General features: G+C 32.6%; 3 protein-coding genes across 5 annotated transcripts; all 3 read right to left on the bottom strand.

Annotated features, from left to right (window-relative positions):
• Positions 1–1,407: 1,407 nt before the first annotated feature.
• On the bottom strand, positions 1,408–4,594 carry LOC115708778 (uncharacterized). Of its 2 annotated transcripts, XM_061114574.1 has the most exons (7): positions 4,525–4,594; positions 3,737–4,259; positions 3,488–3,621; positions 3,150–3,377; positions 2,039–2,205; positions 1,837–1,957; positions 1,408–1,746 (listed from the first exon to the last, which is right to left on the bottom strand). In XM_061114574.1, exons 1-2 carry the CDS (start codon positions 4,592–4,594, stop codon positions 4,168–4,170), a joined length of 162 nt encoding a protein of 53 aa, XP_060970557.1. In that variant the 3' UTR covers positions 1,408–1,746; positions 1,837–1,957; positions 2,039–2,205; positions 3,150–3,377; positions 3,488–3,621; positions 3,737–4,167. The 2 variants fall into 2 exon arrangements, with proteins under 2 accessions (XP_060970557.1, XP_060970558.1); XM_061114575.1 differs by lacking the exons at positions 1,408–1,746; positions 1,837–1,957; positions 2,039–2,205 and adding an exon at positions 2,518–2,816.
• LOC115714447 (DNA-3-methyladenine glycosylase 1) lies at positions 1,408–8,949 on the bottom strand. 2 transcript variants are annotated; one of them, XM_061114572.1, is made up of 8 exons: positions 7,101–8,949; positions 4,525–4,770; positions 3,737–4,259; positions 3,488–3,621; positions 3,150–3,377; positions 2,039–2,205; positions 1,837–1,957; positions 1,408–1,746 (listed from the first exon to the last, which is right to left on the bottom strand). In XM_061114572.1, the coding sequence occupies exon 1, from the start codon at positions 7,995–7,997 to the stop codon at positions 7,128–7,130; it is 870 nt and encodes a 289-aa protein (XP_060970555.1). In that variant the 5' UTR covers positions 7,998–8,949; the 3' UTR covers positions 1,408–1,746; positions 1,837–1,957; positions 2,039–2,205; positions 3,150–3,377; positions 3,488–3,621; positions 3,737–4,259; positions 4,525–4,770; positions 7,101–7,127. The 2 variants fall into 2 exon arrangements, with proteins under 2 accessions (XP_060970555.1, XP_060970556.1); XM_061114573.1 differs by lacking the exons at positions 1,408–1,746; positions 1,837–1,957; positions 2,039–2,205 and adding an exon at positions 2,518–2,816.
• A 138-nt stretch (positions 8,950–9,087) lies between these two features.
• Positions 9,088–13,128, bottom strand: LOC115714399 (protein REPRESSOR OF SILENCING 3). Its single transcript, XM_030643088.2, has 4 exons — positions 12,817–13,128; positions 11,436–11,962; positions 10,648–10,977; positions 9,088–10,563 (listed from the first exon to the last, which is right to left on the bottom strand). The coding sequence occupies exons 2-4, from the start codon at positions 11,880–11,882 to the stop codon at positions 9,457–9,459; spliced, it is 1,884 nt and encodes a 627-aa protein (XP_030498948.2). The 5' UTR covers positions 11,883–11,962; positions 12,817–13,128; the 3' UTR covers positions 9,088–9,456.
• Between the last annotated feature and the right edge of the window lie 476 nt (positions 13,129–13,604).

Here is a 13,604-nt window from a genome sequence, read left to right as displayed (position 1 = left end):
GGATATTAACCAATCAAACATTGAATCAAATGGTACGATCCAATTTAGTCCAATCCAATTTCCAAGCTATGGACTCCAGAAGTATAAACCTCCAACAAAATCAGTCAATAATCATTAATCAAAACATGTTAAAACCGTTTAAATGCCTAAATAATTGGATCAAGGAGCTGAATACAAAGCATATTATTATAGCTGTACGTTCAGTGTGTGCGAAGACAGATAGTTATTAGTTACTACTGAGTGTTCTTGTGTCACTAACTTTGGTTAGTCTGGAAGCTTGACTAAGCTTCATTCATCTGTATATATGGCATCTATTCATGCTGGTTTAATAGATTTTTCTTTAGATTCTTTCAGCTCTCTTACTATATTTTCTTCCCTTATATATCTTTCTCTGTTCTTTCTTGATTCCATCAATGGCTGAGATCTAATCAAGTGAATTTTGATAACAGTCAAATTATTAAACTAATACTATGTAGGTGGATTGAGAGCCATTTTAAAGCTCTTTGTACAAAATAATTTTATTAGCAAAATAAGTGACCATATATTTAGTCTATATTCAATGTGGTTACATAATTTCCTCCCAAATGAAATTAAATTTAAAATATATAAAAAAATTATTAAAACTTATCTCATCTTACATTAAAATTAGAATGTTTTTGGTTTTATTTTAAAATATAATAATTATTCCACTAAAATAATAAAAAAATCATTTAATAAAAATGATATTTAAATAAAAATAATTTACCACATAAATTTTTTAGTTTAATTCACACTTATAAATAAATACTTAAATTTAATTATTGCTAAATTATATTTCTAAAATAACGTAGGTACTCACTATTAAATACAAAAAAATTAAGGGCTTTTTTTATAAATGTACAACAAAAATAAAATAATTACAAAAAATGTGCAAAAAAAAATTATTTTAAAAATTTATACATTTTGAAAACTTATTACATGAAACCATACATTTTTAATATGTTTATTAAACCTCAAAATAAACAATTTCGTAAAATTAATTAAACGGTTTTATAAAAATAAACAAGTTAAATATTTTTTTATTAAAAGATAAATGTTTATTATCTATTTTAGTATAAATTATTATAATTTAATAAGATTTTTTTTAATAAAATACAATATCAAAATTATAAACATTAATGTATATAAATATAAATCAATACTTAAAATTATTAAAAATAAACATGACACGTAGAGTGATATAATAAACACTAGGTAGGAGTTACGTGCCGAGGCACGTAAAGATTAGTTTTAGGTAAAGTTTAGTTATTTTTTTTTATTTCTTCTTATTTAGATTGTATGTAAAGGTATGATCATACGAATAATTTGTTTTATGAAATTAATATTTGTGCTATTATAATTGGTTGGTAAAATATAATTAGGTATATATAAATCATAATAAAATAATACTTATTATTTACTTTTAGAAAATTGGGTATATGAAATACTTGCATACACTACTCCATGTAAATCCATAAATAACAAGTCAAGAGAAAGAAAAACAAGCTCAGCAGCAAGAAAAGTCTCAACACTAAATAAAATAAAATTACTGTAACAAAAAAAAAAAAAAAAGGTAACTTCTTCCTAATCTTCCATTGGTTCAACTGCTTGAATGGTGAACTGATTGTACTTTGAAGTCATTGTTCGGTTTGCATCTACGTACAACTGAATTCTCCATTTTTTGGCTGATAATTGCTTCGTAGTTTTTTGGACAAACAACTTATGTTTCTGTAAAAAAAAAATGATTAGTTATAAGTTTTAATGTATTTCTATGTACGAAAATGTATAATTTTTACATATTTATTTTTTTATAGTTACCTCGTCCGAATATGATCTTAATTGAACTGCAGTACATGAGAATATGTTTTCTGCAACATCACCGAACATCACAGCATCTAGCAACTCTGTACCATCGTCGAGTTGTACATATGTCCTTGCACTAATAATTTATACAGAATATGTAACGGTTAGTATGAATATGCAAGAAGTTCAAATATTAATTTAGTTATAATGTGCTTACCGTGGTGTAGGAAGACATCTTTTTCCGCATTTTGGATTTTCACAATCTGTTTCTTCGTTGTCGTTGTAGAACATAAGTTTCTTATTACAAAAATCACACGACATGTAATAAAAATCTTGGTTGATATTTTTTAATATGATTTCAGCTTCAATCCAATAATATGCTTTCTGCAAAAAAAAAACAAAAAAAAAAAAAACTACATATGTAATAGAATTCAATATTATATTAAGTACAAAAAAATCAATGATTTTTAATTAATTTTTTGTGTATATTAATTACAAAAAAAATCAATGACTTTTAATTAATTCAATATTATTAACCTCTTAAAACACATAAAACAAATAAATTTATAATAAAATGGGAGCAATGACAATCGAATATATAAATTTATTTTTCTTGTTCTAGGCTGTTAAATATAATAACCACTAACAAGTAATGTGAAATATGATCAAAATCTCTGCCAAAGAAACAACGGAATATATATGTCGCAATCATAAATATATTACTAAGCAATAATAGTACATTATTGGTGATGTCTCAAGATAGTAATTAGTAATTACTAAGCAATATATATTACTCCAACACACCACAAGGTAACTTCGGATCCCAACAACTCTTTATCCAAAACACAAAAAAATACAGAATTCAAGAAATTCAAGCATTTAACTTTCTTCCCAGATTTCAACAGGCTCATTTCTAATATGCATTATTGACACCAAGAAACATGGTAGCAGCATAGAGAGCTCCCATAACCATAAACAAGTCTTGGGTTGATTCCCTACACACAAATTAATTGTATGTTGAACAGTTCATTCAAAAAAAAATTATATGTTGAACAGTTTAATATCTTTGTAACTACAATAACATAGAAAACAGTAATGTTGAAACGGATGACATAATTATACTATTGTGTAGTGTTCTCTTCTCATATTAAAGATCAAATATGATGATTTATAAAATTCTGGCATCATAAAACATATTTGTCTCTATAAAATTATGAAAGTTACTTATTTTGTTTATTTGTTGAAGAAAATTTAATGAACAAGTTAACAAAGAACAATCTACAGAAGAAAAATAATTAATATTGGCTTTTAGAGAGAAAAATGCATACCTTCTAGAGCCAATATTCCAAAATACTGAACCAAATATCAATGCGCTCACTGTCGTGAAAATTAATCTTATGGCATTGTATGCTGGACTTCTATAATATACCAGATTTTGTTTCCACAAACATATCAAAAATTGAGAGAGTCTATCTTGTGAATAAGTGGAAGAGAATTTTAATGGTTCTGAACCAGAAGCTGGAGTACTAAAATGCTCAATAGAAGCTTCAACCTCCCTGAAACAATTAGAAAAATAGTCACATATGCAGTCGTATAAACATAAGGCACAAAAAATACAATAGCCGAAGTGCTTTCATAGTTCATTATTCAATGAAACCTAACGTACCTGTATTGCTCTGAATTTCTATAGATAGTTGCAAAGTCAATACCAAGTCTTTCTTCAGTAGCAGGTGTAGTAACCTCAAGCATCCAAGTTGCTGGATTATAACCGCGAGGAATTTTAGGAATTTCACTAATTTTCTGGACATGAAAGGCCAGTGTAAGAAGAAGAATGATCAGCATATATTATAAGCACCTTTCTCAGAAAACATTAATGCAACAATGAAAGAGATTTTTCGCAGAAGTTAAATCATACCTCAAAATAGCTTATCATCGTTTGTGAGTGTAGACCAAGTTTCCCTCCATATATGAGACAGCCTAATCCTCATGGGAGTATTTTATACATCGATAGAAGCTTTTTCCTCCACATAGATGTAGTTTAAACCCCATCTCAGGCCAATTTATTTCTCAGAACAACCAAAACAAAAATGTGTCAATCAATCAATTGTTTGGTTGCTATTCAATATTATATATATAAAAAAAAATCACAGCATAATGTTATCGCTTATGAAGATTTTGCCCGACTTAAAATTTCATTCTCATTCTTTAAAAGCCAAACCATTTAATCATTATACGGTAGATTAATTTGTCATTCAAGGCGTAAAATTAAACAGAGTTTAAACATACATCTTCTACATCTTACAATCAAACAATAATTTAAACTTAAATCTCAAAGGTAATAGAAACTCACCTAGCATGAATAATCTTCACACTTGTTTTCTTTGGTCGGGACCAATTGTATGCGATTGAACCTGCTATTCCGCTTAGCCAAAGAGACCCTATTTTTTTCGCAAAATAAAAATAATTAAAATCAAAAACTATCATCCACGAACACCCAAACCAAACAAAAAAAAAAAAAGAAAGCCCAGAAACCCAAAAAAGCAATCAAACAGACCCCTCTAAAGGAATTGTGCGAACTCATAATTTTTCCATATCTTTAGAAGAAGAAAAAATAGAGAAGTTGAACCAGACCAGCGATGAGAAACAAAATAGACATGATTTTGTTCATTGTCATTGATATGGAAAAAGAAAATAAAATATTACCCACAGTTCGAAGCTTATGATCTACGACCCACTCTCTGGCGGATTCAAATGTGCTCTTAGGTTCGGCCATCGTAAGAAAAAGTTCTTAGATTTTTCGGAGAATAATTGTTTTTCGGAAGAAGAAACATGTTACCTTTTGCCGATATTGTACCCCCAGTAACACAGCCAGCAACAACTGTATTTGTTGTGTCATGCTTTGCTCGCGCCTAGATAGCTCTAATATCCAAAAGCTTCAAAATACAAAGTCTGCCTCCAATCGAGAAAAGCAAAGAGTAAACTGAAGGAAGGAACTGTAACACAATAAAATTCTAATTTGGGTCTCTACTCGATTAAAGCGAACTTATCAATTTCCCTAGGAATCATCGAAGGGAAAGAAAGTTCAAACCAAGTAAAGAAACAAAAATAAAAAACCCAATCAAGTCTTTACCAAACCCACAACCGACCCAGAGAGAGAGAGAGATTCGTCACCGAAACCACAAATACTAAAAACAACCTGATTCGAGGAAAAGAAAAACGATCCAAATTTGAATCAGAGGAAAAGAAGAAAGAAACTCACTTGGGAGAAAAAAAAAAGTCTGTAAAGAGAAAACAAACAAAAGTAGGAAAAAACCCAAGTGGGGTTTTAGTTTTTACAGGATCGGATTCTAGATTAGGCTTTGGAGAGATGGTTTTAATGGTCAGACATGTGATTTGGTCGGAAAATTTCTAGCTGACCCACGACAATCCAAGCCTAAGGAAGTTTAACCTAAACAATAAAAAGATCAAATTTTTACGACAGGGCTTGTATCTATAGTTCGAGTTTTTTCTGGTCCGGTAAGATTGCAGTAAAACCAAACCCTAAAACCCTAACTTTCACCCGAAAAGAAACCCCCAAACAACCGGTACTGAAGATCGATGAAGAAAAAACCCAAAGAGAGGAATCTGCGAAAGAAGAGGAGGAACAAGGTGAATGGGTTTATGAGGAGGAGGCTGTGGCGGCCATTTCTGGGTCGCGAAAGAGAGGGATTGAGAAGGTTTAGCTTGTGTTTGTTGGGGTTTGGGGGTTTGTAGAGAGACAGAAGAGTCTCTCGTGTAATGAAATGGAAGCCCTAATTTGAAGAATGCTATCCCCAAATCCAATTCAGGGATGAATCGTGTGGCTCGCACGTGCGGTAGGGACGAATTTAACAGAATATTGATTTTTTTGGGGTTAAATTTAACAGAATATTCTTTTATTTGTAAAGAATATTCTGTTAAACCAAGAATTGCCGTTACATAGGCACTTTTAATATATAAAGATATGTGAATATTATTATTTTGTTTATTAAAGTAGTATGTTTAATAAATAGAAAACAAAATAAACATATATATACAAAGTATTTTATATTATTATGTTTATTATAATTGTAAACATAAAAATAGACATAGTCAATTTATACTATACTAAAATAAGTATATTTTCTTTCTATTGTTTCTATATATTGATTATTTTCTAATGAGTTAGTGAACAAGTTTTTTATTGAAGTATAATTCTTACATCAAAAAATAAATAAACAAACATAACTTTATAAATTCCAAAAATTATTTAATTAAAAAAAATAAACACGACACAAATAATAAACAAAGAAAAAGATAAAGATAAACAATTTTTTATATATATTATTTATTTTCTAAAAAATTACTAAAAAAATAAACATAACACACGTAGAGTGATATAATAAACTTATGTGAATATTATTATTTTGTTTATTAAATTAGTATGTTTAATTAATAGAAAATAAAATAAAGACATATATAAAATATTTTATATTATTAGTATGTTTATTATAATTGTAAACATAAAAATAAACATAGCCAATAAATACATATATAAAATGTTTTATATTATTAGTATGTATATTATAATTGTAAACATAAAAATAAACCAATATTACCATATATATACTAATCAATAATTATTACCATATATATATTATAATAAAAATTGAAAAAAAGTTTTTAATTATATATAAAAGTGTATGAGAAAATGATAATAAGTTTTTTTGCACATATTTTGTAATTAATTAAAATAATGTATACAAAATTGTAAAATGCCCAAAAATTAATGATGTTGATCAATTAAAAATTAAACTTAACTATTTTCAAAAAAAAAAAATTAAACATAACTTAATATTATTATTATTAAAAAATTAAAATTTTAAAAACAAAAAAAAAAATAAATCAATTTCAATATTTTTTTAAACAATTTTTTTTTTCTTAATCAATCTTTTGAATTACGACCAGACCCAGACTCGAAATCCCCTCCCCACGACCCTGGCGCTGAATCCGGCTTTTAACTTGAACCCGAATCTAACCCCAGACCTAGGCCCGACTTAAATAAAATCAAAAAATAAAAAATAAAAATGAATTTTACAGAATACACTTTTGTTTTCTGTTTTTAAAAGAAAACAAAAGTAGTTACAGAAAGCATTTTTGTTTTTTAAAAATAAATTTTTTAAAAACAAAAATTTTAATTTCATTGATTAAATAATAATAAAAAAAAAATGTTAGGCACCTAAATTTATTAGCTTCAACCAAATGCTAGCTAAGTTTAGTACCTGAATGAAAAGAGTAATTGAAGTGAATCAAGTTATTGATGAGATATGGTGAGTGTTGGATTTGGGTGGATCCATAAGCCTCCACATATACCAAGCCCCAACAGTTCTATAAGGCTTCCATTTCTCACACAATTTCTCCATCTCCAATGGCCGAGGCACTTCTTTCAACCCATACAACCTCTGAACCCCTTTCCTCACACCAAGATCACCCACCGGAAGAACATCCGGTCTCTGCAGAGAAAATATCATAAACATATGAACTGTCCAAACCCCAATTCCTTTCACCATTGTTAGCATCCTAAGCAGAGATTCATCGTCCATCTCCAGAATCGACGAATCTGACAAACACCCGTTTCTGAACTTCTCCGCCAGATCATGAAGGTAACTCGCTTTTCTCCCTGAGACACCGGCTTCCCGGAGTTGAATAGCCGATAGTGAACTCACTGAGTCGGGGATCACTAGCGACTCGCCGCCGCAGAGCGTGACGAATCGGGTGTAGATCGAGTTCGCTGCTTTGTACGCGAGTTGCTGGTAAATTATGCTTCTCGACAGAGATTGGAACGGTAAGCTATCGGATTTGAATTCCGGTGGCGGGTGGGTATCGATTAGGGTTGCGAGAAGCGGGTCGGAGCTCCGTAAATAGTTGAGGGCGATTTCGATTTCGGGTTTGGAAGTTAAGGGTTTGAGGGTTTGGGGCAAAACAGAGGAGAGTTTCAACGGTGGGTTTTCATTGACGGAGACGGAGACTTGGACGGTTGGGGATTTGGATGAGAGTTTTCGGGCTTTTCTGGCTCGGAATGGAATTTTGGAAAAGTTTGGGGGGTTTTTAGAAATAATGGCGGTGGCCATTTCTGGTTGTGTTTCCGTTTGTGACTGAACTTTGGCACGTTTAACCATTAGAAAAAGTAACGGTTTTCCGGCAAAAGAAGAGGTAAACGGTTAAATGTGATATGGGTGGTTGGGTATTTAACAAAGGAGTACTTGGATATGGTCCGACTTTGATCGTGCTCTGCAAGTTTTGTTTTGATTTTCATACTATTGTTTTTTTTTAAGGTATTATAAGGTTTGATTGGTTGGGTCAAACAAATATTTATTTATTTAGTTAAGTGAGGAGTGGGGACTTATATGATAAGTGATGTTGTGTTGAGGAAGATAGGAGAATACATTGTTATAGGAAAAAAAGAAAACCTCACATTAAGCAAGTGAATTTTTTAGGTAAAGAAAAACTATTAAACGTACAATCAGCCTCAAGAAGAGAGGATCGCGCCAAATAATGCGCTACCCTATTAACAGATTGCTTTACAAATCTATGAGATATTACCAATTTCAACAAATAAAGCCTTACACACTGAAATTATATGGCCATAGAAACCATATTTTTATTACTTTGAATATCAGAAATAACCCTTAAACAATCCGATTCCAAAATGATCCCATTCTAACTATTGGTCTTGATCCAACTCAAAGCTTCTTTGATTTCAATGGCCTCAACCTCATGTGGCTGTAGAGAACCCATTTTCAACAAAGTGGCAGCTTAAATGACCAAACGTGGGGAGTTAGTTAAAAAAAGTGGTACGTGTGAGTTGGAGCATTGTTATATAGAATTCGATAATTAATTGTATCAACAATATGATATTGAGGAGAGTGTAAGACACACGAGTGCTTTTTAACACTCCCTTTCAAGCTTTCAAGAAAGACTCTTTCCACTAGCAAGCATCGGCAACAACCTTTTGCTAATCCTAACATCAGCCCAGAGGAGTTTTGTACCTTACCAATAGTCTATTGTTGCATTGTAGACTTGTGAATTATGACTCTATTGCCAAGTTGGTTCAGCAGCTCTCCAAATTAATAGGCCTTCACCAGGTGAGGTTCTTATTGACACGTTGGATGATAAACATATACACCCGAATTCAAGTCAAACCATGTTAATAGTTTAAGCTTGATCGGCCTGAATGGTCCCTTAGCCACTTCACCCAATCAAAAGACATTTAGCTCAATATCATATTTATCACTCAACTAACATTGTTCAATTGATACTAAAGTTAAGTCACAAATATTCCATCCCAAGTATGTAGCATGGGACAGGTAGAATAATAAACAAAGATCACCTTGCAAGGTTAAATGTTCAAATTCGTGAGTGAGAGATAGTAAATTAGTACCCATGAGGAAAGGGTGGATCTTAAAAAAAAAAAACTAACGAATCTTCGTCGTCAAGCACAATGTTTACATGTAAGCTTATTCTAATCAAGCACAACAATACATAGCTAAAGAGCTTGATAGAACAGCCAAGCATAGCATGAAAGAAACTTCAATGATCAACCTCAACACCCGCTACAACTCGAAGATACACAAGAATCTACTTTGGGGGGCCTTGTTTTTTCAGTGAGCCACTAAGAGCAGCCTTTGTTTTTGCCCATTCTTTCAATGATGTAGCACTTCTCATAAAGGAGCAAGTGTTACTTATCTCAACTTTCATTGGAGATGTTTGTTTTGCTGCTGCAACACTTTTTTGTTCTGACATCAGTATGGATGATTCGTTATTACCTAACTCAGTTTGTTGTTCCTCCTCCTCAGTGCTCCTTGATACATCCCTCTTCTTCCCCATTTCAGAAACATCAGGACTATCTTCTCTAGCAGGGTTTACTACGTTGTTATTCTTGACATTGGAAAAATTGGCAACGAACGGATTGTTGGGCTTCGCCGTGATCTGTTGATTGGATGTGACACCAGGAATTACTTGGGAAATGCTAAATGAAGTACTCTCTCCAATCAATTGTGTCCAAGAGGATTTATGCCGCCAAAAAGCACCTCTCCCTGCCTGATTTGAAACAACCTTTTCGTCAGCAGGTTGAGCTTCTAGTCCTACTAGCTCTTTTGCTTTCATCTCGCAGGATGTGTCTTTCATTTCTCCATCTCTTTCCAAGTTATCCATTTTGTCAGCAGGTTGAGCTTCTTGTACTACTAGCTCCTCTGCTCTTCTGCTTTCCAATTCTCCATTTCTTTCCAAATTGTCTTTTTTGTCAGAAGCCTCAACTTCTTCTTCTTCTACTCCTATTAGTTCGTCTGTTTTCATTAAGCATGAAGTGTTTTCCAATTCTCCATCTGTTTCCATGCTGTCGTTTTCGTTATCAGAGTCACAAGAAGTATCTGATCTTGGCTTAACTTCCTCAGCAACAGGCATACTGAACAAATTTCCCGAGATGCTGAATGGACTTTTCTTGCTATCATCAAGAAGTTCCTTCCATGAAGATTTCTTTGACCCGGAAGCACTTGACTTGCGTTTAACTGATTTATTTGAACCACCAAGCACGCCTTCTTTATTTTCCAATGCAGGAGATTCAAATTCTTTTCCACTGGTTTTGTCATTCACAACTGACTTTTTCTTTTTGAATGGTGGCTCCTTATCATTCGCTTTCTTGATTGCAGACACATCCACAAAAGGTCCCCTTTTCGGTCTTGGTTCCTAAGGCGACAGAAGTAGCAGAGTTAGAGTTAAGAATAATACTAGGAGAATGAGAAAATTAGTTCAATTAAAGAGTGTGTTTACTTGAAGAAGTTGTGGTCTCCCAAATGAAGGGACTGGTTGGTCTTTGGTAACAACATTGATGATGAGATTATCTTCATCTTCATCTTGATCATGGTTTTGGTTTTGGCTTTGAAAGAGGTTATTCATCACTTTATTCATTATTTCAAGCTCTTGTTCATTGATCCCACCACTCTGTGACTCTACTTGAGCAACTTGTTTGTCTTTCTCATTTTCAGGTAAAGAAGAAGAATGTTCTTCGCAATCACAGAAGTACTTTGGAAGAGAAGGAACATCAACTCGCTGGAAACTGTACTTGTGCTTACCGCTTCCACTGAAAGGCAGAGATTTCACCTGAACAAACAAGAAAACCATTTAAAATTACAATAACAATATTCATCATGTTCATGTGTATGCATATTACAATTAGCAATGAAAAAGCAAAAAATGTGTGTTTTTGATTCATTGGTTCCTTTTCTTCACATAGATATGTTTACTACAATCCGTAATGAAAATGAAAAAGAGTGAAGGAGTGAGTTTTCTTCTCGTCGGTGCTACCTATATACACCTACAACTAATAATAAAAAAGCATGTGACTTTTTGATTCATGACTTTGATACCATACATATAACTATAAATCGTAACCAAAATAGAAAGGTTAGTCTTTGATTCATGGGGGCTTTTTTTTTCTCATTGACAATACTTACTACAAGTCATAATGAAAAACAAAGGTGAGTTTTTGAATTAGATAAATCTTAAAACATGTTTTTTTTATACATAAGAACAGAAGAGAGAGAGAGAGAGAAATAGACCTTGTATAATCTGGGGAAATAGATGCGAATGAGGTTGGTGTTATCAGGGTCAAGTTGTTTCCGGTGGATATGGGAAGGAGGAGGCGGAGGAGCTTGAGCTTGGGCTTGGGCTTTAGCTTTAGCTTCTTCTTCTTCTTCTTGCTTTTGCTTTTCTTGTGACCACTCTCGATTTAAGCGAATGAGATAATGTTCTTTGGCCTTTTCGAGTCTGAGTTTGCCTCCTTTCCAAGCGCAGCCATTGTACTTGGCAAAGAGATTGGAAAGTGACTTGGGAGAGGAAGGGAGAAAGTCGACATAGGCTAAGGAGCGACCTTTGGTGCGGATGAAGTCGACAGAGTCAACCACTCCGCCAGTCAACTGAAAGAGCCGACTGAGTTCCTCCGCTGTCACTGACTCCCCCAAACCCCCAACGTAGATCCTCACTTTCTCCTCTTTCTCTTCTTCCATGGTGTTTGGATTGGACTGAACACTCTTACACTCAAAACTCTCAACCCTTTCTTCTTTCTTTCTCTTGTATATTTCTTGACCTGATATTTTAGAGTTTATGGTCAGGGATTCAAGAATTGGATAGATAACAAATAATCAAACAATGAAGACAAGCTACAAGCCATATCATATACTGTTATCGATGAAGAGTGAAGACAACATTTATTGATAACCATATGCATATCTGATTAAAAAAATAGAAGCCAAAATTCATAACTAAAATGCCCAATGCCCAATGCCCAAAACCCATTGTCTATCATATCAAATTCAAATAGAAACAAAGAAAGTAATTATCAAATACATAACCTAAAATCTAAAATGTCCAATGCCATTTTCTATCATCTCAAATTCAAATAAAAACCAAAAAAAATTAATGATCAAACAAAATTACAAATAATAATCAGATTCATTATCATATTCAAAACAATAAACAAAATAAACAACAAAGCAATTTGAAGGTCAAGAGGCAAGTCTTTTACTTCTAGTCTTCACCTCGAATACTTAAAATAATAACAAACAGAAAACAGTTTTACATAAACATAAATTACTTGCAGACATAGAAATGTATTAGTTGCACACATAATTGAAATCAAAGCACAAATGAAAGAACAGAACACCACATAACAAAGGACTGAAGACACTCTACAATTCACTAGGAAAATGTCAATAATAAACAAATGACTCTCACTTTCAAAACAAGTAAAAATAAAATCAAACAGATCTAAAGGCTACAACTTTATATAAAGAATTAAACAATTTTCATATCAGAGTAAGAACAAGAAGAACCTCACACTAACTTCTTCCACCTTAAAATGAAGTTCAAAACCCATAATATTAGAGTATTTTCATAAGAAAAAGAAAAAAGAATGATACCAAATAATATAGGAATGCATACCTAGAAGCTCTCTTTTTGTTTGGGGCTAAAGAAGTGTATGTGAACAAGGTCTTCGAGAGTGAGGTGTACGGCTGGCCATGCGCCTGAGGCCTAAGGTTTACGTGTGACGCCTGCGTGAGGAGTGGGGAAGGAAAGAGGAGTTACGACGAACGAGAGAAGAAAGGAGAAAGAAAGAGAAAGAGGATTCGTTGGTGAGATGAAGCCTCTGGTCTGAGAATGAGTCGAGAGACAGAGCCAGGGAAAGGCGACTTGGTTTCTTCATTTAGGTTTTATACAGGGCATTTTACATATATACTCAAAAATATGGCAAAGATTACAAAAATACAATAATTGAATAATTTTACTTAATATACTGAAAAATATGGGAAAGATTACAAAAATACAATCATATGAATAATTTTACATTTATACTTTACTCGGTAATTTTTTTTTCTTTTGTACTATATTTAGGCCAAAATGAGTGAAACCTCGTCATTCTCAGTAACCAGGGCCGGCCCTGAAAATATATGGGCCCAAGACAAATTAAATTTTGGGGCCCTCAAAAATATATAAAAAAAAATTAAAAGAAGAGTGTCATAGGATTTGAAGCCATGACCTTAGACTTTATGCCATCCACCTCAACCAACTAAGCTATAAATATTTATTGTTTATAATACACTTAAATTTTACTTAAATAAAAGCTTAATAATTTTTTTTATTTTTTTTATTTCGGGCCCCCGGAAAGTGTGGGCCCTAGGCACGGGCCTAGCCCGCCTATGCCTAGGGCCGGCCCTGTCAGTAACTATAGT

The sequence above is a fragment of the Cannabis sativa genome, chromosome 4 (genome assembly GCF_029168945.1).
Source record: "Cannabis sativa cultivar Pink pepper isolate KNU-18-1 chromosome 4, ASM2916894v1, whole genome shotgun sequence".
Lineage (NCBI taxonomy): Eukaryota > Viridiplantae > Streptophyta > Magnoliopsida > Rosales > Cannabaceae > Cannabis > Cannabis sativa.
The sequence above is the reverse complement of the archived record's forward strand: the minus strand, read 5'-3'. Positions and strand labels throughout refer to the sequence as shown.